The following is a 24,713-nucleotide window of genomic DNA, read 5'->3' on the forward strand; positions in this document are numbered from 1 at the left end:
ACCCGACCCACGATAATAATTTTTTTGGTAACCCAACCCAACCCACCAAGCCTTAAAAACCGACCCAACCCGGTGGGTCGGGTCGGGTTTGGCGGGTCGGTGGGTTTTCTGCACACCCCTAATATTAATTATCTAACACACTATTAACCCACTACACAACACTACCATGAATTTATCTTAACACACTCAGCAACTGCAAGCAAAAACAAATAACACAGAGACTCCAAGTACAATCACAGAACACAGATTCACATATTCAAATTTAATTCACAATCACAGATTCAAAAACATTATGGAGTGGAGAATAGAGAAAAATCATATGAAAATCAATGTTAGGCTTTGAAGTTGAAGGAGAGAAGAAACAATACTTGAAGCAGATGAGATTCAGGATGGAGGCTGAAGCGTCCGGCGTCGGTGGCCAATGGCGGCAACGGAGTCACTCTCGGTCTCGCTCTCTCTCTCGACTCAGGTTGTATAGAAACTTGAAACGTGGGTTACAAGCAAATTTTGAATTGGCTTTTAATATTTTGGGTTTGGGCGGTTAGGGAAGTGGGCTAAGGCTTTGGAAAAGGGCCAATTCAATGAAAGTCTAAATATGTCTAAGACAATAATTTTTTTTTTTTTTTTTTTTTTTTTGGGGCTGGGAGGGGCCCAGGTGCTTTTGGGCCCCTTCCTTTCAGTTGATATATTCTTTGAAGGTAAAAATAAAAATAAAGTTACCATAAATTTGTGTGTTTTGTTCATGTTGTTACTTGTTACTTACTTCCCAACAAAAACTAAAGACTCCAAATTATAAATGTTGGGCTATAAATGTGTGGCAACATAATTTGGAGGTGATTTCATGGAATTAATTTGATATGCACTTGTGTTTTTTCCGAATATTTTGGGTTTTTTTGTTTTTTTTTTTTGTTTTTGGTTAGATTGGAGGCTTGCTTCTAGCTTTTGGGCTCCACAACTACCAAAAAAAATACTTTTTTAAAACAATTCTAAAAATCGAGTCTAGTCCCTATGGGGTTGAAAGTCAGGGTAGGGAACGAGATAGGGCATGGTTCAGGTTTTGAGACTTGGGTATTAGGTTCAAGGCAATTCAACCCAAACTCATCTTGTGGCCATCCTTATTTTTGGGACAAGACTTCTCTCCAAACTAGTTTTGAAAAAAATCTTCTAAACTTGTTTTATATCCAAAGAAATCTTCTAAACTTGTCTTATATCTTTTTATTGAATGTAAATTTTGAAAATATAACCGTTGGATTACATGTTTTTTATATTCTTAATATGCATGTCAAATTTCATTTAAATTGGATGTTTTTTAAAATTCGATCAATAACTTTTTTTTGTGCATAATTTTTTTACCACACAAATTTGAAATTTAAACATGTCATTAATGACATAACTATTGATCTTTAATCTTTTTGAAATTTTGCAAGCATGAATATATTAAAAACATGCAATCCAATGTTAAATTTTCAAAATTTACATCCAATAAAAAGATATAAGAGGAGTTTGGATGGTTTTTCTCTAAATTAGTTTAGAGAGAAACCTTTTTTCCTTCTTTTTGTGTATATTTGGTTAGCCATGACAAATGGACAAAACTAGAGGGGGAGGCACTACCATAGTCTTGTAATTCTAGCAAGATAGACAAACAAACACAAAAACAAATCATTCTTCAAATTCAATCAAAGCCCTCACTTTTGCTCTTTATTTCCTAAATGTCCATTTTGATTCAAAATGTTTTTTTTTTTTTTTTTTTTTAAATGAAACAAACACACACACTCAAAAGAAAGAGGGAATGAGGTTTCAACACTAAGGCATATAAAAATTTAATTTAAAAGCCATGAAAACTTTTAAGGGAGGGTGTTTATTTTGTTATCCTGTGACTTCTATCATGTGGTATATAATTAAGTCCACTTAATTTTAGGAGAAATACTATGTCCACAATATTTTCACAATAAATCTAAAGTGACAGGTTGTTATTGGTGAGCAAACAAGTATTTTAAGTGATGGGTTCAAATTAGAACCAATAATACTTACCACCTAATTAGATTTGTTAAGTATGCTGTTAAATACTACTACTAATTTATCAATATCATTTTTGAAAAATGACTTTCTTGTTTGGTTTCTTTGTGTAGTTTATAGTTGCTTTTTAGTGTGATGAGTGCTTTTTCTCAAAAAAAAAAAAAAAAAAAAGGTGTGATGAGTGCTCATTTAATATCTAATTTTGGTTGGCAGAGCAGTAATCAACTATTTATGCATTCTTTTTACTAATAGATTGTGATTTAAGTAGGTTTCTCAATGCCTCAATGGTATTAGGATGCTATGTGGAGATGAAATTAATCCATTTTTTGTCTCAAGTCTATATAAGTATGTGTATATAAACACATAATTTATAATCTACAATCTAATCTAATTTAATCTGATATTATTTATAGTTAAACCTAACCTAGTTTTAATATTGTGTTCTACAACTTGTGATCAGATTGAGGATATGTCATTAAATGCGCACCATCAATTCCACTAATTTTATATACCTTATTTACGTTATTTTGTGTCTAAATTAAGAAATATAAGTAAGACCTTAGAAGCTCGTTAAACAAACTAGCTTGTAATCTCATGTATATGCATGGATACACTTATAGATATACAATAAGATGCATAATATAATTCCTATATATATATATATATATATATATATATATATATATATATATATGTATAATTTAAATACTATTGATAGTTATTTTATATTTTATTAACTCTTTAAAAAATTTTGTAAGGATATTATTAGGTATAAAATGTAAATTGTCCATTTTTTTAAAAAAATTATGAAGCACTTTTTTTTTTACGATTCATTAATTCTAGACTCTTTGGTTTTTGTACTTAATAACTCATTTAGATGAATATTTATGATGTGGTCCCACATTTAATTCTAAAATTAAGAAATAAAACTCTTTAAGAATAAATAATTCAGGACACATAGCGCAAAATTGGAACTCTAATTTGAGTTTCTCTCAACTTCACCTATTATTACATATATAGATAATTGGGAAAAAAAACACCTACCAAAATTATATAATATATTCCATCTATTTTTTCACCTTATTATGGTATTTTGCATCTATGTTTAGATATTTTTTTGAGTAACAAGTTTTTTAGAGATCTATGTTGTTTAGAGATTTCCGAATGTGTCAAAATCTAAAAAAATTAAGACATCTATATTGTTTAGAGATTTCCAAATGTGTCAAAATCAACAATAGGAGGCTGGTCATGACAATGAATGCAGACAAATGCAAGAGCAAGGACAGATGGGCTAGAATCATAGCTAGAGAGAGGAGTGATTGAAATAAGGGGAACTAAGGGAAGGAAAGAAACTATTTATAAAGCGAAGAAGTACAAAATACGAAGCAACGCTTCTGATTAGAAACGAGGCACCACGTGTCATCCAGCATTGATTAAAAAGCAACATACCCCATAAATGACACACTTCCCAATGAGGTAATTAATGACATGAATACCTCTTCGTACTCCATGACCCATCGTGAATGCCCAACGAACAATGGAGTAGAAGGCAATTGATAAGGATATTTTGGAGTATAGATGAAAATTCATTTCCCAAGGACTCGTCAGGAAAGCATATGTCATTCCCTCTATAAGTCGACGACACTGATCTGTGAAAGAGCCGTCGGTCTCCATAACAGTTTGCCTGGAGTCTCGCATTTTGCATCGATGAAGGCTTGTGGCCATACTAAGCAGTATTAAAATGTATATACTACTCAAAACACAAATTCAATTGCACACTTCACTTAATACCTATAAATTCTATTAATTAATTGAATTATTATTATACTACTTGGTAGAATTTGTGTACTTTTTGGGTCATGTTTACAAAGGAAATAACCCCTTTCGACCCAACCCAGTTGGCCCATGAAGGACATCTTTTGCTGCCCTCTTATTAATTAGTAGGCTATGACCTAAAAGAGTTTCTGAAATCCACCTGAGAAAATAATCCATTTCCATGCCCAATCCAACTACCATTCAAAGCCTAGTTTCTGCATTGGCCCATTAGTATTGTATTTCTATTCTCACCATCTTAAATTTTCAATTTCACAGCCTCATAATCTATATTCTACATCTAATAATAATAGATGAAGCTGAGAGAAACTCAAATTAGAATTCTAAATTAAAGTTCCAATTTTGCGCCATGTGTCCTAAATTATTTATTCTTAAAGAGTTTTATTTATTAATTTTAGAATTAAATGTGAGACCACATCATATATATTCATCCAAGTGAGTTTTTTTTTTTTTTTTTAAGAGATAATTACAACATGCTGCTAACTTTGCAACTCAAACCCTTTCCTCTTTAGACCCCCAAGCACTTTGTGCATAAGGGGGTGTCAATTCAGCTATAAGGGCTTTGGCATCCAAGTGAGTTATTAAGTACAAAAACAAAATAGTCTAGAATTAATGAATCGTAAAAATGAATTATCAATAGTATACAAATTTTTTTAAAGAGTTAACAAAATAAAAAAATGACTATCCATAGTATTTAAATTATATATATATATATATATGAATTATATTATGTTTCTTATTGTATATTTTTAAGTGTATCCATGCATATGTATGAAATTACATGCAAGTATATATAACTATAAGTGACTTTTTAGCTATAATGGGAGTAAGAGAATATTAGAATTAGAATCAGTGGCCTCCTATTTATGAGGGTGATCCTAGCCAATTATGCTATCCCGTCAGATAGCTCATGATAATTGTTGAATTTGTTGATGAAATCTAGATTCAATCATTTGGTACTTTATATTCTTTAGGGGATGACAAATTATTGTTGTACCAAGGAATTTTATGCCTCTTACCTTTTCAAAAATTGTCATACTAAAGAATTTCATGCCTTTTTACCTTTTCAAAAATCAATCTATCTACTAATAATTCAACCTATTTGTGGGTTTTATTGTTTTAGTTAATTCAATTAGTAGAATCTAATCAATAGTCTCGTAACTCAATAACTGGTACAAAAAAAATATCTATGATTCAAATCTCTCCTCCCTCATTCCAACTATCAATTTATCCAAAATAAAAATTGGTAAAATCTATTGTGATCAAATAAATAACTTGAAATTAAATTACTTAAATTACGATATACAAAAATTTTCAATTAGTTAAATTAAATGGTTTCAACTTTAAAATTGAAATATATTTTCTCTCTTCCTCTTGATCTCAATTCTCAAAGAATCATTCTCCACATGAAAATTTTCTTTCTTGTGATCTACTTCTCTATCCTCGTGCTCTTCTATCTTTTAGGACCCCCACCCAAAAAAAAAAAAAAAAATCATTGCATCATCATTGACTCACATAACAGAAAATTTGTTTACATCTCGCAATTTGACCCACCATAGGCAATAATAATATACACTTCTTCATCAACCTGAAGAATGAATTGAATAATGTTTCTTTCTCAAAATAAAAAATTTAATAATGGCTCCAAACCAACAAGTGTGGGAAAACTATCACTGTTCTAAGGGGTGTGCATATCAATAGAATAGTAACATTCCAGTTGCCATCATCAAGAAAAATATGTTTAATATTTTGTTTCAATGATCTAAATTCAATAGAATTTTCATCGGACAGTCTTGGGACCTTGGCAAGTCAATTTTAACTTATCCATGTGATTCACATTAATACTATAAAATTTCAATTAGAAGCATTACTTTAAAATAAAACAAATTAAAATGGTGAAGACCTTGGTTGGTTACAATATAAACCAACCCGAATCTACCACCTCTCCCTAATCGATCCTCTCATATCTTGTAGTTGGTTACAACTCCCACCTTATTATGTGATCCATAATTCTTAGACTGAGGTGTGCCATGACATCTTAGAGAATAAATTTATTAATTAATTTTCAATTAATTAGAAATCACAAATACCTTTCAAAAAAAGAAATCACAAATATTATAAATATTATCCTTTATAACTATTTCCATTTGACTTCTACAACATGACACATAGCCTAATATATATCTTTAAAAATAAAAAAAGAGATTCAACCATTTCGAAATGTGTATGGAAAAAAATTATATTTTATTTTCAACATTTTTTATTTTTATTGTGACATTTATTTGGCGCATTCTTCCAAATACTTAGGAAGGAGAACATGGTTTTATGCATTATTATTTTTCAGATTATCATATGGTAATCACTTGATTAGTATTTGCCTCTTCTTTGGACTTTTTGCCACCTCTCTTCAAAATTCAAACTCAATTGTATTTTCTATTCTTCTTCCTTGGCCTTGCTTCATAAAAGGGAAACCAAACTCAATGATACTATCATCAATAATTTCTTTCAACTTTTAGTCAATCAGCAAAAAAGTATATGATAAGTTATCCAATTTTTGGTTCCGAAGAGTTTGAATTTAAGTATTTAACCATCTAATTGATGAGATTGCTTTCTAATTTTGTTCCCTGCAGTGTTCAACTTCCACACTATGAATCTGATATATCTTAGTCCAAATCATTGACTTTAAGTGCACTAATCCTGTTGCAGCTTGTACTTCTGACTTGTATTCATCCTTACCTAATTTCCAAAGCATCATTAATCAAGATTGAGATAGTTTTACAACCAAACGATAACAAAAGAACCAAGTACCCCCCATAGTTACCCAATCCAGAGTACTTTTCAATAAATTTACAAAACCCAAAAGAAGAAAAAGGTATACGATGAACTTTCTAGCTTTAACATATATGAACTTCTCACCAATTTTATTATGGCTTACAAATTCCGTGGTAATTATTAATGTAATTGGTACCTCATCAATAACATAATAATTAAATTTTTGGAAATAGATTTTTCCTTTATACTTAAAATTCAAAGCACAAGTAATAAGATTTATGTAATTAGATATAGTATCTTTTGTTGTATCATTTTATTATTTTGTGCTTAAAAGTTAAACACATCAATTTGTAAGATTTTACATAATAAAATTTGTATTAGTTGTAGCATCACTTTTTTTTTTATAATTAAATTTAATTAACACTACAACCTCACTACAGCACCAAATTTCTAGTTGAAAAGTTCACTCCCTCACTCACATAACACCGCACTTTGGTCTGTCGCAACAAAAAAAGACAAAGACTGAATTTTTTAATGAAAAATTATGTGTTTTTAAACTTTTTGTTAACACCAAGGATTTAAACTCTCTTGACATCGACTTTTTCACACGATTCATGGGTTTTTGTATTTGTATAATTAAACCAATCGAGCCGTATATCCCCGTATAAAATGTTACGTGAGTAAAATGTGAAAAAGACCAAAAATATTTTTTTTTTCAAATGTCCAATAGGATTATAACACGAATCCGAGTAGCCTACCTCCAATATGAACACCTTTACTTTTTGCAAAATAAGACTTCCCACAAACCATTGGCAATATAAGACTTTCCCACAAACCATTTGCAATATAAGACTTTCCCACAAACCATTTTTTGCCACGTGGTGTCTCCAGTCGTGGCCTCATGTTGGAACAAAGGAAGCAGGGCCCACAAATGCCAGGTCAGCTCTAAGTTTCTAGATAATAAAAAAAGAGGGTCAACCCCACATACATGTTTAGCACCTAACTTTTCTCATCCAACCAATCAGAACAAACCAAGTGGACCAGTGTTTCTTTGGCTTCGCCGTCGGCAGTGGCGGCACTGTCTATTTCCTCTATTTTGAAGGGTATTACGTGGCAGCTATTGACTTGACGCTGTGATTGAATCTCAGCCGTCCGATCATTTGAGTTGCCAAGAAGATTGAAATTCCTCAAAATAGATAAATGGGCCACGCGTAGTTGATTCATAATTTATATTGTTTCCTGAAAGGGAAATGGTCACTAGGCATAAGATGCCCTTGTAACTATTTTTTTTAATAAAAGATTAGCCAAATCTCTTTGTTTTCTTCCCAAAAGATAAACCTTCTCTCCTAGAACTACTATACTCTTATCACGTTTTTAATATAAAATTAAATATTTTATAAAAAAAATCCCTATAAGTACCCAGACCTCCCTAATTATATGTGGACCTTTCCCTAGGACTAATCACTACTCAATTACCTAATCATTCTACAACAATTTGTTGTATTGCTATGGCCCTCATCCGTGTGATGATATATATATATATAAAGAGTGAGTTTTAATAAAGTTAATTGATAAATTTTTTTGAAAAATAGTCAACAATACTTTTGCAACAAATGGTAGATAGTAAATTGTTATTGATGGTCATAAGTGAGCAAAAAAGTAATTTAAATAGTGAATTTAAATTAGAACCAATAATGACTTACCATCTAGGATTTGTTATGTCTTATCAACAAAAAAAAAAAAAAAAATCTAAAATTTATTGTAAAAATATCGTAAATATAGCACTTCTCAATTTTTTCCCCCCAATAAAGAATTGGATTTGAATCTCATCTTAAATATATATATATATATATATATATATATATATATATATATATATATATATATATATATATATATATATATCAATCTCTTGACCAAATGAAGAAAAAGTGATAATCATGAAATATCAATCTCTTGACCAAATGAAGAAAAAGTGATAATCATGAAACAAACACATAAGTTTAAAATATCTATTATAAAAAAATAAAAAAATAAAAAAAAAAAAAAAAAAAATACACAAAGGGTGTGTTTTGTTTATGGATGCATTGAAAATAACTTGGAGGTGGTGGACCCGTAATTCTTAGGTCCTAACGGTTAGGGTTAGGTAGTCATGGCGTTAGCCACTAATGATAGGAAAGATATTTTCAAAGGATAATTACCTCATGGAATCAAAAAAAAAAAGAAAAAGAAAAACACATAAAACAACGTTAATATATTTGCATTATTAACATATAAAGTCTTTTCAACAAAATTTTCTTAGCAATATGGATGACAGTGTGTTTAGATAAAGAAGTAAATTACACACCACAAAAGAGCAAATTACGTGTGTATATATATATATATATATATATATATATGTTTAAATTACGTGTATATTCACGTCTTTGTGATATACGAATCAATTAGTTTTATCCTAAAATTGCTGGAGTTTCAAGGATTCCCATTTGCACGACCAATGTCCATAGGGTGAGTTTCCAAATTGTCTATTTCTTATAAGTTATAAAGGCTTGTTGACAAAATTTTATTGTTGGCGGAGTTAAATCATTTGACAATTGCCTTTTGAGAGGAAAATGAGATTACGTAACACTTTGATTAATATAGTGTATAGTTTTTGACTAATTTAAGTTTAAGTATAATTACTTATTATAGATTGAAATGTTCACTTTAGATTTTGATGCAATTATGTTTCTAAAAAAGAAAGAAGGAAAAGATTTTGATGCAATTATATAGTAATGATGATGTGCATTTTTTGCACTGTTATTCTAAATCACGAACACCTATAAAATAATTAAGGTAGAGTCGATCAGAAGGCATTGGTATGGTGTTGGCCTTAGGCTCTATGATTTTTAGTCAGATCGATGTTTTTAACTTCTTATAAAATCTGTAGAGCTCTCTTTTATTAAGGATAAAGAAGACCTCAATTTAGATCTCTACTAATAAAGAATCTTCTCTCAATCAAGGCCAAAATGGGGATATACCCCTTTCACCCAAAAGTTCTAGCAAAATGCCCATTTTCTGAAACAATCTAGTGATATGCCTTTGTTTTGAAACTTAATTTTCTAAAAATCAAGTTTCAATGTAAAACTCAATTTTTAGAAAATCAAGTTATAGGCAAATCAATATATATATATATATATATATATATATATATATATATATATATATATATATATATATATTTGTGGAACTCGAGTTCCATTCAAGGAATTTTCAAGAAACTTGAGTTCCTTATTGAAACTCGATTTTAAACAAATCGAGTTTCAAAACAGGGGCATATCAGTAAATAGTTTCAGAAATTAGGCATTTTACTGGAACTTTTGGGCGAAAAGGGTATATCCCCATTTTGGCCCCCAATCAAGGCTCTTGCTTATAGATGAAAGTGATTTTCTATTTTTGGAGTGACTTAAATGTAGGGCTATCCATGCAAACTAAAGACTCGCAGGAACTGACCAACCCGTCACGGCCAGACTGACACCTCTGACAGATCGGTGATGGGTCTCAAACCGTCAAAACCGACTTTGGCAGGTCAAGTGGCGGGTTTCGTCCTCAAAAACCCAAGCCACCTGACTTGCCCGACAAAAACTCAAAGAACGACGAAAATCACGTAGATCTGGCAATGATCTGGCGCTTCTTAGCTTTGATCTAGCCACGTTTAGGCGTCCTTCACTCAGATCAGCTCATATCCGGCCAATATCTAGTCTCTTCCTTACTCAGATATGCTTAATTCCGGCGAATCCAACCCAGATCTACTCAAACTCTACCAAAAATACAGTAAGCCCGACTTCGACTCCAGCTCAACCAAATCTTGGCCAAATTTTCATAGATCCAAAGGAATCTTACCTAACTCTCGTTAGATCCGGCCAGATTTCAGCCAAAAACCAACGAATCAAAAAACCCGAAACCGACCGATTCAAACCTGAAAACCGATACGACTCGACCCGGTTGATCTGAAACTTCTGGCAAGTCAGTTGCGGGTCAAAATCTTCCCCACCCAATAATGTCAGGTCGAGTCCAGGTTGGGCACAAACCTGACCCGGCCTGACTCGTGGACACCCTTACTTGAATGTAACAGATTATTTGGGAATTAAATTCCTTATTTCCTTTTAAGTCTCAGATTGATCAAGCTTTGTAATTGACTAATTTTAGGAATAACACCTATAATACTACAATGCATTTTTAGGGGAGAGAGAGAGAGTACTCTGTGTTTTTTTTTTGGTAATGTAATATTTTTGCCTAATTTAATTGTTAGCGTGCTTCCTTATAATTGATCGAGAAGTCCAGTAGAATTTTGATGCATAACTTTTATTTTTTGATGCATGACTTCCTTTTTTTTTTTTTTTTTTCCTTTTTTTTTTTTTGAGAAGGAGATGTGTACGTGAACGAAAATCAATTCCAACTCCAAATGGATAGAGAGTTAATATGAGATTGCTTAATACAACTAATTTGTAGAGAATGAGTTTCCGATGTCAACTTTTGTATGCTTTAATGGTTTAATTTCTAGTTAATGGAAAAACAACAAGTTATTTATAAGAAAGAAGAAGATTCAATATTAACTCTTCCTCGGGTTGGTTCAAGGATCTCTATTTCATACAAAGTTCAAGTCTCAGTTATAGAGTATAGATACACAGGGTATATTTCTCTTTTAATTTTTTTTTTTTTTTTTGTGTGTTCTCATTTTGGATGACTTCCCTTTCTTTGTATAGTTATATGAATTACATCCCAGCCCTCCACTTATACAATCACTGATATTTCTTTGGATGCTTGTCCCATCAGGGTTTCGTTAGAGATGGTAGAATATGTTGCAAGCTATGAGGGTACTGTTCAGGGGTTATTCTACCATTAATGCAACCTATTGAGTTGGTACAATGCATTGAATGCGGAGGTAATGAATACTTTATTTCCCTTCTTTGCTTGCATGTTTCTACCTCCTTCCTTAGAATTTTGTCTTTTGGTCCAAGTGGCTTGCTTAAAGCCTTCCAAGGAACGCTCACTCTTTGGGCTCCTCGGATGATCGGCTTCTTTGGCTTCACCTTTCAGGCTCTCATCTTTGTATTGGATCAAAACTAATGAGAGAGTTGGTCTTTCCATCTCATCAAGTTGGGCCCACGGGGCAGTATTCTGTGTTCAAATTTTACCCCTCCCACAAGATGCATAACTTACTTTAATACGATAATAACATTGAAATACTATAGTTGATCTCGACAGCTACATAGAATAACGCAATTAAAGGCATGGCTTTATGTTGTCACTCTATTGCAAATGATATCTGGAATTGATATTTGATACAGATTTATAGGCTTGGTCTCCGTAAATAGCAAATATGGCCGGTGCTTCTTTTAGGCAAGCCTATATATTATTTCTTAGCTAGATGACGCATCCCAATTCCCAAGACTTATTATTTTTGTTATGTTTAAAGAATTGTGTTAGATTATTATTATTATTATTATTAATGTGGGATACATGTTAATTACTGTATTAACTTTCTCTAAACCAAGTTGAAAAAAATATTGTCCATCTTACATAACGGCTTAGAAGATCATTTACATGTATTCTAATCATAAAACTTACAAAATCATCTAAATAAGTCATATAACTATAACATACGTGTGAATGACTATTTGAGTCATCATGTAGTAAGTTGGAAAAACGAGAATAAAAATGTTAAAAAGAAATAAAGAGAAAATGAAATAGACATAAAGATTACAGAAGAATAACGCGGTTTGGTTTAATTGGTCTTACATCAACATTATGAAGTCCCTAAATTGCTTTATTTTATCATTCGTACCAATTAAAGAATATATACAATAGGACAAATATTATCCGTGAAAACACTCTGATAATACAAAGTCCTAATTGCCCATGTATTATGTTTGTACAAAATCATTATAACAGTATATACGGTATTCCTGTAATTTCCAACAAGTTCAATGGTAGCTATAACCTTGGCAAAAAGTGAAGTGATACCTTTGTTTGTATTGTCAAGAATATTGCCAGTGCTTCTTTTAGTTTTAGACAAGTCTCTGTATCATTCTTAGCTAGATAATGTACCCCAAGACTTATTATTTCTGTTTTGATTAAAGAACTGTCTTTGAATTTTAAAATTGTTTTTTATTAATTTGGCTGCATTTGTTGATGACTATATTAGCTTTCTCCAAACCCAATTTGAAGAAATTTTGTCCAACTTATGTGATGGTTGATCAGACTATTAAATGTATTTTAATTTAAAAAACTCATAAAGTCATCTAAACAAGTCACATGACTACTCTTTCTTAAAAAAAAAAAAAAAATCACATGAGTATTAAATAGTCGTGGACGATTATTTAAACCATCAGGTAGTAGGTTGGAAAAGCTTTCTAGAGTTTAGAAAAAAAAAACAATTATCATTAATTCCTTTAAAATATAAAAATGTTTATAAGAAATGAAGATAAGATGAGATAGTACATAAAGATTACTGAGGAATAGCGTGGTTTGGTTTAGGTGGTCTTTGTCAACATTATGAGGCCTTAAATTAGTATACTTTGTGGGTTCTAGTTAACTCAACTAGTAAAATCTTTAATGGTTGAATAAGATATTTAGGGTTCAATCTCTGCTTATACCAAAAATCGATTAATGTCTTAATCTGATGATAAAGAGTTATCATTAAAAGCAGACGCCATAAGTTGAAACTCTTTCAAAAAATTACAATACTTTATCATTCGTACCAATCAAAGAATATATACAATAGGACAAATATGAATAAAATTATTTATTTCACTTTTATGATCTACTTTATATTCTACCAATCAAAACTTGTTACATCTTCTTTTTATTTTCTTATACACATGGAAAGTTTAAAATGAAAAAAAAAAAAAAAAAATACACATGGAAAGTTATAATTTGTAGAGTATCAAGCATAATACGAAGTGGGATAGAAGATTTCTATTCCACAAATATGCTCCCTGAAAACACTTTAGTGTATGATCTTTATAAAGTTATAATATTTCATGATATTGTGTTTATACGGAATCATTTATGGTATTCCTATAATATTTTAAATAGTTTAATTGTAGCTATAACTTTGGTAAAAAGAAAAGCAATACCTTTGTTTGTTGAGACACAAAAATTGAATGAAAGCCACTGTTTTCCTGTTTTATATAAAACAGATTGACTCATTTATGAAAGCAGGAGATCAATGTATGTCTAACTCAAGATCTTCCTCTTTTTTCTTTTTTCTTTTTTCCCAGAAAATTGTGGCTAGAACTCATCACTCACCTGGGCATGTCTCTCTGTAGCAACCCTGGAGTAGTATATGCAACACAAATCAGAATAAAAATTTCAATCTGTTTGGTTCATTTAAGTTAGAGGCTTAGCTTGGAGCTAGTGTTTGCCACTGCCACAGAAACCCAAGGCCAAATTCCTTGATGCCTCATCACTGTCAATATAAGCCGACACATTATCCTAATATCTGTTCCCTTATGGTGTCATTGCCTAAAAGGCTTTTGCATCCTATGAAACTTACAATGACAATTGCACATTAGGAATGTCATGCTCATGCTTTGTCTCTTTACCTAACAAAATCCTTTTCCCCTTGAAAACTAAATATTCAGTCAATTGTGAGAGAAACAATTAATGTATTGAGTGGGTGACATGATGGGAGTGGGGGCAATTTGGTCAATAGGACTTGATCTTGATTCTTGATTCTTGATTTTCTTTTTGACGATATTTGATAGATGGGATGTGGGTCTTTTTTTTTTTTTAAATCTTCTTCACGTTCATACAGTTTTAGAAATTAGAAGGTTTCTCTTTTGGCATCAAATCAAACAATAAATCTATCGATACAAATTTTTTCACAATCTTCTTCAATAGTACTAATGAAAGTGAGGCCAATGGTGAGTTCTTATAAAAATGACGTTAGTCTAGTCACACTTTGTTATCATAGTAGTTATAAACAAGATTGTAAAGTAAAAAATTGCGTTCCTAACATTACTCCAAAGTAAATAAACTTGACCAGGTTTCACCTGCCCAGCACAATTACTTATATTGTAGTGGATAACATTGATTAACCAATTACATAAGGGTGAAGTCCCTCTAATTATGCTAAACTGATAGCGATAATTACAGCTAGAGATAATTAGTTGAACTGAATTGATTACGAGAGCAGTTGTTATCATATTTACATGCAAGTTATGGAGGTGAATTGCTCCCGGTCAAGTATATGATGGAAATTATTACAGAAAAGTTAAAACAGGGAGCTGAAAGCTTGAAACTACCCACCAAAGTTTCCTTACAAACTACGCTTCTTTCTCTCCAAAAACCAGTATATAGATTATAGAGGGTTTGGCAGCACAGAACACATTTCTTTATTTTTCATAAAAACTTCTTTCAATCTCTGAGTTAGAGACTTTTGTAGGTCATATAACCTCTCCTCCTTCCTCTTCATCTCTGAACTTCCATTCATGTTCTATCTATATATTCTATAGTTTGCCTTATCTTCTCCAACAGTATATCTCTCTCTCTCTCTCTCTCTCTTTTGATTCTTGTTAGGTTGGTTTCCTCTGTTTTCCCCTGAATATTGAAAGTTAGAGACTTCTATTAGGATTTTGTTCAGGAATTATAGATTAATATTAGGCTTGGGTTTGTGAAATAGGTTGAATTTCTCCTGTTTTCTAAATTCTCTTTTGAGTTTTTTAGAGATTTGTTGGTTTGATTGCTGAGAACACAGGGTTTTAGTGAGGATTTGGAGGAATGGAAAACGTTTCCACTACTGCAAAAGAAGATGAACAAATAGAATTGCCACCGGGTTTTCGATTTCACCCGACTGATGAAGAGCTTATAACTCACTACCTATCTCCAAAGGTTCTTGACGCCAACTTCTTAGCTGTAGCAATCGGTGAGGTTGATTTGAACAAGTGTGAACCTTGGGATTTGCCATGTGAGCTTCTTCTTAAATCCATATTCACTCTTTTTTTTCTCTGTTGCTCTTACCTATTTTTCTTGTTTTGTTCTAATTCATGTTTTGTTTGTGTCATGAAGGGAGAGCTAAAATGGGTGAGAAGGAATGGTATTTCTTCTGTGTTAGAGACAGAAAGTACCCAACTGGTTTGAGGACAAACAGGGCTACTGATGCCGGGTATTGGAAAGCCACAGGCAAAGACAAGGAGATATACAAAGGGAAAGCGCTGGTTGGAATGAAGAAAACTCTTGTTTTCTACAAGGGGAGGGCTCCAAAAGGAGAAAAATCCAATTGGGTCATGCACGAATATAGATTAGAGGGCAAATATTCTGGATACAATCTCCCAAAAACGGCCAGGGTAAAAATCTTGCTCTGTTTTCCTCTGTTTTCTCTTCAAGGTTTTTGGTGTGTTATTGATGTAATTTTTTTGGTGTGTTTCTCTTTCAGAATGAGTGGGTTATATGCAGAGTTTTTAACAAAATATCAGCTGGAAAGAAAACCCACATTTCAGGGTTAATGAAGCTAAGCCCCTATGCTAACGAATCGCGCCCTTCACTATTGCCTCCATTGATGGATTCTTCTCCATACAACAGTGAAAAAAGAACAGGGGCTGGTGAGACATCTCACGTGACCTGCTTCTCCAGTCCAATGGAGAACCATAAGACAAAGGAACACATGGTTGATAACTTCAACACTGGTCTCTTAGCTGCTTCATCTTCCTCAAATCCTTCCTATATTTCCTCTGCTCCAAACTCTGCCTACCACACAAACATGGGAAATTTGCAATACTCAGACACTGCTTTGATGCAAGACCAATTATTCCGGATGTTGTTTGAAAATCATGCTATAAACATGAAGCAGAATATGAAAGCAGAGTTCTCGCCTGAAACAGGCTTCAGTACCGATATCTCTTCGGTGGTATCCAATCATGACATGGCTAGGAGATCATTTGAGGATCAAGACGATCCATCAACTTCTGGTGGACCAGTAGACATTGATTGTCTATGGAATTACTGAATTTAAGGTTGGAAGAAAGTTATGAAGAAAAAGAAGAGGAAATGGTTCAGGAAATTACTATTTGTTGTACAAAATTTGTGTTGTGTGTCTGTGTATAGATTCTCTGCATACAAATTATTATTAGGTAGTAAAGGAAGTGCATGTATTGTAAGAAAATTAGACTTGTGCTTCCTTTTGGTTTTTGTAGCTTATCAGCATTAAACTGGTGACCTTATAATGGTGAAATTTGCTTGTGTACAGAATTCATGACTTAAATACTTAATTGCATTTAGTACTGTGTGTTGATATGCTTATTTTGCCATTTGGTTTTGTTTCCTTTTTACCCAATTATAGGTGATGTTAAAAGTCTCCAGAAGCTGGCAATAATGCATTTGTTCTGGGATTCTTAGTATCTCACTATGTATGTACAATTTGTGTGGTTCAATGTGACAGTACCTATCCTTTAAGCTCTAAATGTGACAATCCAATTGTTGCAATCTTATAACGGATGAAGAAGGTATCTCATGGAATGATTCCAAGAAACTATCCTCTCATGGTATGTGGGGTCTGTTGATGTATGGGTCCCACATGCTATAAGATGGAGGGTTGCTTTATATAAGTTCTATATAAGATAACCTTGCTTATAAATGTGGGTAATGGTGTGTTCTTACTCTATGCATCAAAATATTTTATGTTTCAACTGAATTTATTTTTCTAGTTTCAAGTTGATGTTCAATTTGTTAGAGCTTAATTTTTTTTACTATGCCTTTTTTTTTTTCTTATAGATTAGTTAGTAATAATGTTACATCGTGTGTCATATGATGTCTCTCTCTCATACTTCATACGTTAGGCCAACAACCGAGAGTTCATGGGTGAATGGGTGATTGAGAATAAATGACAAAATGCACAAACACATGCCGTGTAAAACAAAGCACTGCATGATATCTAAAGAGTGTTTCACCGTACAAATCCAGTTAGCACATTTTCTTTGCCTTCTTATTTTTCAATTGTAATATTTGGCTGATAATTTGATGATTCTTTTTTCTACTTGTCATATTTATAGCCTTTTCATTTCTCATTTTGAATTGAATTGAAATAGAAAGAATTTTCTTTTGCTAAACGAAGTAGAAAGAATTTAGACTTTTAAACTATTACAACATTTATTCTCATTATAAAAGTTCATAACAATTAACAAATTGAGTGGTATAGTCCATTCTCCTTTATTAGGAAAATTATGGTTCAAATTTTCCTCCTTTAGTTTCTAAATGAAAAAAAAAAAAAAAAAATCTCGCTTTTTTATTATTGTAATTATTAAATTATATAAAAAAAATTATAAACGAAGTTTTTGGAATCGTTTATAAACGTCCTTCAACCTTTAATTATTTTGTACAACCTGTTAAATCGAAAAACATTGGCATGGAGAAAATTTCAAAAGCTAACTACTATATGAGATTCTCTTTTTTCCAATCAAGTATAATCCGGCACATAAAGAGGTCTAAAAAGTCAAAAAAGTGGAGTTTTATATGATACCCTTGATGTCCTTAAGAATATAACCACGTATTTTTTATTTTTTACGAGCATATTCACCTGAGTATTCTCACTGATTATTACGAGACCGTGCCTGATGTTTCTAATATATATATTTATACTGTACATAATCACTAAGAGATCCCAAAGCTATAATATAAATAATTAAGGGAAAGCTATTAACTTTGCATGATGTTATAGTCTGTATATAATATTAAAAGATGGTTTTCTCTATAGTCATCAGTCTATGCAATTAGATGTTTTTTTTTTAATAATAAAAAATAGAGTCTATGCAATTATATAGAGCCCCACTTCACCCCTTTTATTGCACAAGTTAGAATACATCTAGCATTTTCTTTTATTTTTAAAGAAATAAAATGATAACTATTTTTTTTTTAAAAGAAAAAGATATTGACTGAAAAATTGATAAAAATATTTTGGTATCATACTGCCTGTACAGGTTTTTAAATAAATAAATAAATAAAATTTTCAATAAAATGTTCATGCAAACACATGCCAATTATATAGAGGATCAAATAAATTCATCCTGATCATTCTTATCAGAATGAGTAGCACAAGAAAGAAGAAGAAAAATATGAGATAAAGGCAAACTCATAGTATAATCATGGGATTAATTGGTGTGGATTATTATGGAATAGAATGCCATTTTCTTTTCTAGACATATCTCTTTCTTTATTCCCTCCTACAGGCTCCAGCTATATCTTTATGATAAAGGCTCTTTCCCTTTGTGTGTTTTTTTTTTCTCTAACAAAATTCCACTACTCCTCAGCAATGCTTGGTGACGCTAGCAGGTACAAGAAATTTTCTTTTTTTCGATAGTTAATTTCATAGTGAATTCTCATTTTCTTACACATGATCTAATATCCCATATGTGAAAGCCTTGCATGAAATTAATATGACCCCTATTATAACTTGAAAATAGAGAAATTTTATTGTTTTGTGCACATGAATTTTTACGGCTATTATTTGTCATCTTGTGCCAAAGAGGCAAAAACCAGTATAAGTTTGGACCTGATCACTAGGTGTAGTTTTACGACCTTTGATTAAACAATGAGTTTTTGTCCATTATTGCTTCCTTAAGGTGATAAGTTACTGTTATCTTCGGCCATTATATAAGAAAATAGGAATTCTTGTTATCCTTTATCGTGCTAGAAGTCTAGAACCTTTCTACGTAGCATTTGGATTTGAATGTTTAAAATTAGGGGGTTTCAAAATAATTACTATCATAATTGTTTGATTTTTTTTTTTTTTTTCAGATAATTACAATATGCTGTTAACTTCATAACTCGAACCGTTCCTTCCTATACCCTGGGCACCTTATGTATTGTATGAGGATGTGTCAATTCAGCTACAAGGTCAATAATTTGCTTGATATGAATTTACTGTTTAAGAGTATTTTAATTATTATATGTTTGATGTGTTTATAGTTGGTTCGATGCATTTTTCAAGCTTCAAAGTAAAAGTCAAATTCGTGGTTAAATAAATGTAGTTCGATATTGTCTCAAATCTCAATTAAGATGACTTCTTGAGGTTCAATGGAAATGGTGCAAGTAAAAATAGAATATGAAAAATATGTAAATTAAATCCTAAGATATCACCTTAAAAAACAAATCCTAAGTTATCAAGCTAATTTCTAAGCGAAGTCTAATGCTAATGAACTTTCAAGAACTAAGTTATTCATGATCATCCTAAATTTAACATATCGAAACCTCAGTAGTCAAGCTAAGAATCAAATTACATTGAAGGTGCATAATTAACCGAACAGAGCCTGATTAATTATCAAACTGGATCAAAGGTAATGCATTATTGATCAAATTGAAATAAACTTATATAAACTGGATTAAACTAAGTTATAAGATCATGACGAAACACTTACAAGCATGAACATTTCATAAAACCCTATGAACTACAAGAAAATCTCTTGAGGAACTAAAATTACCATGATCTATGTGTAAAATAAGTTTTTTGGATGTGTACGGTATCTTTATTTTGAGAATGAGTGCTCAATTTATACTTGAAGCTCGATGGTTTGCAATTTATTCCTTCCATGCATCCTTCCCTAGTTTTGCATGTATAACACTTGTTGTAGTGTTACATGCTGCGATAATGACACTTGTCTTGCGAATTGCCATCTTTGCCCTCATGTTGTTTTGGAACTCTCACAAATCTACCTTAAGGTGGCACTTGTAGTGCCTTTAACATTTCATGAGATTTTAAAATTAATAATTTAATACCAATATTTAGAATCAAGGATAACTTTAAATTTTAAGGATTTTATTCTAATAAAAACACTAAAAATAATGTCAAAATCCTTGTAGTTCAACTAGTTGGTACCTTCTGGTATGTTTATAACATTTAGGGTTCCAATCCTATCTCTTGTAATCATTGAATTATAAAAAATAAAAATAAAAAACACTTGCAATATTATAAATTTGAAATAATATAACCTAAATATAATTGTTTTAAATATCATATTAATAAACCTTTAAGTCCATTTATAAATTTCTTTGAAAATTATGCATTTTTTCATACTTGCACTAAAAAAATTCTAATTCAAATCCTAACGGGACAACTTGATGATAGTATATCTACATTAATCTCCCTTCTCTGCTTAAGAGGTGAATATATATACGGTACCGTGAATATCTGTATTTAGAACCCAAAAATAAAAAGGAAAAAAAAAATTAAAGAAGAAGCTTTTGATATTAAAATGTTATTTGGTAGTGAATTACACAACAATATCTGAGCTAGTTTTATTCAATTGAAAGTTGAAATATTTGAGCTTACCAAAGATAACATAGATAAAAAAAAATTGATTTCATTTTAGGAGAACACACCACGTGTTGATGTCCCCCCCATGTTATAACAACTATACTTATTCAAATGATCTTAATAGTATGGTCCATCTATGAAAGCCTTGAATATGTTTTCGTCTATGTATAGATGAATTAAGGAGTTGTATTACTCGTCAAAGATATGTGCCCATTTTTTTTCATTTAGGTGAAAGTCTAAAAACTATACTAAACCTACAATTGTGACCATTCTGTGAGATTTTATGGAAACAACTGTATACAACTTTACATTGCATGTTTATTTCGCCCAATTAATAAACTTAGGTCAAGAATTGGAAAACTATGTCCTTAGGTTTATCAACTTGTCAAAAGTATTCAAAAGTTTTGTACGTGGTTCAATTAACACCTCTTAGTATTTGCAACGAAAACATCCACAATTTAAATTGTCATCCCCCATTATAAATATTGAATTATTAAATAAAAAATATTGCCAGAAGTCATTTTGCATGATAAACACCTGCAATTAAACAAGATTCTTAAAATAATAGTAATAATAATGCGTCTGGTGAATCAAATCAATGGTGTAACTTATTCAAGGTTTGTGCCCAACTTTCTTACTTATTATTATTATTTTTTTGATAATCTGCAATTCATTAAATAAAAGACGAGAAACAAATGGGGGAATCCTCCTTACAAGCTGCTAACAAAGTAGAGGGAAGATTTCTGAAAAAAAAAAAAAAAAAAAAAAAAGAAGAGGATTTAGCAAGCTGCACCGCCCAAAGGAGGGCCTCAGTCTTAGCTTGAAGAGGGGGTCGAGTTGGCAAGATTCTAGCCCAAACCTTTACGACAGCGCCAAGATGATCTCTAGCAATAATTGCAAAAGCTACTTTGCTTGTAGAATTTTTACTTAGTTTAATTAAAGAATTTTTATTAATGCATGCCCACAATGGTGGTTAAATTTTTTCAAAAGAAAATGTGCACAAGCTAGGAGTTTATTTATGCAATTCAATGGACTCGTGCCTAATATTTCCCCACATAGTAAAAGATAACATTTTAGGGTGCCAATCTGTCCAAGTCATTCAACATGATAAACCCTATCCAATCAAATTCCATAAATAAAATTGTTGCATAGTACTGGTGTGGATCTGAAATGATTCACAAAGCATTAATTCATCAGATAGTTTATAAAGAAGTTTTATCAATAAATGAATGAATTGGATTATTTATTTCAGGCTTTTACACAAATTTTTTGCATTGGAAGGATTGAATCCCAAAGAAATTTCTACAGTACGTTGAATGAGAATTTTTTTGGAAAATATTTTACACAACCCAGGAGATTATGTGATCGATTCAATCGACTTAGCGCAAAGATTGGGAGATTATGCCCACAAAGTAAAACATTTTAACGGTGGCAATCTCTCTCCAATTTATTTTTCTTTGATTTCTTTTTTCATTATATGTAAAAAAGATTGGGAGTTTATGCCTACCTAGACAGTGTATTTCCTTTTGTTATTTATTTATTTTTTAATTTTTATAAACTGAATCCCTTCATGAACACAACAACTAAGGAACAACATGAAAGCAATCAGACTAATGATTGGTAGGAATAGACGGTCTAATTTCATTAAAGAAAACTTTATCAAGTGTGGATCATAATGAGTATGATAGCAATTTATCTTAAAAGATAATAATAATGACAATTCTAAAAAAATTTGTCCTTTGCAATTTGGAGGAAAATTCATCCAACTCATTATGTGACCATTCAAATAACTATTTGCATATACATATAATTGCAAAATCTATGTAATCTCATATTACTTATTTGAATATCTTATGTAATTACTAGATTCTATAATTAAAAATGGACAAAGAGGGAAGACCTATGTTACTTATTCAAGTTTTCATAAATGGGATAGAATCTATAAGACTATACTAATCCCCACGAATAGTATTTGTGAATTGTTGAACAATCTTATATATAACCTATCCTATGAATTCAAGTCTAAGATTGGGAGATTATTTAGGCCCACCTAGTAAAACATTTTTCCTGGCAACCAATCTGGGAAAGCCATTTAACATGACTGACTGTCCCTACGTAAAAGAATTCCATGAAATAAAGATGCATTCAAACATTGTTGTGGTCAGTGTGGACACCAAATTAACAATGAATCGATGATCCCCAAGATTGATCCTATATATATAGATTAAACTTCCCCACAAAGCTGTAATTAGCTTGGACCCCAAAACCAACTTAGACAGCAAGCAAAGTTAGGCAGGTCTTTCATTTGTGTGGTTTGTGGGTGTGGACTAAAGCCCTCAACGGTCGACACGTAACCTTTGAAGTTTGGCCCCACTTTCTGGGGATTCTTTTACATAGTCTACAAGACAAGATGCTCTAGTTTTTGCATGCATGGCGTCATCTCCTTCAGCCCACTTTCTAGAGATTCTTCTTTTACATATTAGTCTAACTAGCTTTTAAAAGAAATCTATTAATTTAATGGATGTGGATCATTTCTTCTTGACCCTTGATGAGCTCTAATGTATAATCTTGCAATTCACAAACTAGGGCTAGCACCTTCCTAACAGTATATTCCTTTTTATGCTTTTCAAGAGAAGAGGCTTTCTCTCGTTTAATATTTTAAATCCTACAATTTTTTTTATTTTAAATTTTATATCCGACTAATTAAAATAGAAAGAATTTGAGGATTTAAATGAGAAGACGTCTTCATGAGTCTCTTATCAGATAAAATTATAATATTGCCATGAAGTGGAATACAAATTGTAATTATTTATGGATATGTGAGAAAGAATTTTATAATTAATTAACTATATATGTAATTTACAAAGTTGATCATATCTTTAATTCCCAAGCATTATGGTTATGTGTACCAAGAAGATATCTGCTTTCTACGAACCCCACAAAAGGGGCTGAAAAAGACCAATAATTAACGAGTTATTATTCATCTTAAAAACTAAAAATTAAGCAGTCTACTTTTCTTACTTGCTAGGTTGATATACAAAGTGAAATATCACGCAAGTTTATTAGGCATCTAAAAGTATATGTTACAAAGGCAATAAATTGGTATCCATAGACAAGACTTTGTCAAATAAATTCCCTTGGTATGAAACTCAAGACCGTCATTAATGCTGAATAGATTTGGATGAGTTAATTGGGTATGACATGCATGGGACTATGGCCATGGGTAGGGTATGAATAAGGTATACCCATACCCAACCCGAAAAGTTTGCCCATGGATGGGATATTAATACTCATTAGTATCCATGCCCAAATCTTACCCAAATATATTATCCATGGATATCCATACCTTACCCGAGACCCAAAACCCATTTAAATTTTTTTTTTTTTAATCCAAAAGATTTCACTTAAAAACACAATACACACCGAACGAAAACCTCAAAAAATCTCCTTCTCCTTCTCCTTCAATGGCGTCCTCAGAATTCGTAGACAATAGCTTCCGAGCCCGAGTCGAAAAGGTGTTCGGATCCCTCGCATCCTCGAAATCATCGCCGTGGTCACTCACCGACAGCGAGGTTGAGCGACGAGAATGGAGGCGAGATACTAACGACACACGCAATCGTGACAACACGCCGTGCTCATCGGCGTTCAACGAGTGCTTTAAGAAAGACCAAAGAGCTTCACGAAGAAAGCTTCGTAGAGAGCTCGATGACCAAAACGACGACGCCGATGAACAGTTTGATCAATCATTTAGAGGTGGAGATGTTGATATAGACAAATGGGAAATCAAATCTTCGATCGGCTT

At 31.8% G+C, this 24,713-nt stretch overlaps 1 protein-coding gene across 1 annotated transcript; it reads left to right on the forward strand.

Moving 5' to 3' along the window:
* Positions 1 to 14,821: 14,821 nt before the first annotated feature.
* LOC126715190 (NAC domain-containing protein 100-like) lies at positions 14,822 to 16,883 on the forward strand. Its single transcript, XM_050415669.1, has 3 exons — positions 14,822 to 15,574; positions 15,676 to 15,953; positions 16,043 to 16,883. The coding sequence occupies exons 1-3, from the start codon at positions 15,388 to 15,390 to the stop codon at positions 16,610 to 16,612; spliced, it is 1,035 nt and encodes a 344-aa protein (XP_050271626.1). The 5' UTR covers positions 14,822 to 15,387; the 3' UTR covers positions 16,613 to 16,883.
* Positions 16,884 to 24,713: the final 7,830 nt, after the last annotated feature.

This window comes from Quercus robur, chromosome 2 (assembly GCF_932294415.1).
Source record: "Quercus robur chromosome 2, dhQueRobu3.1, whole genome shotgun sequence".
Lineage (NCBI taxonomy): Eukaryota > Viridiplantae > Streptophyta > Magnoliopsida > Fagales > Fagaceae > Quercus > Quercus robur.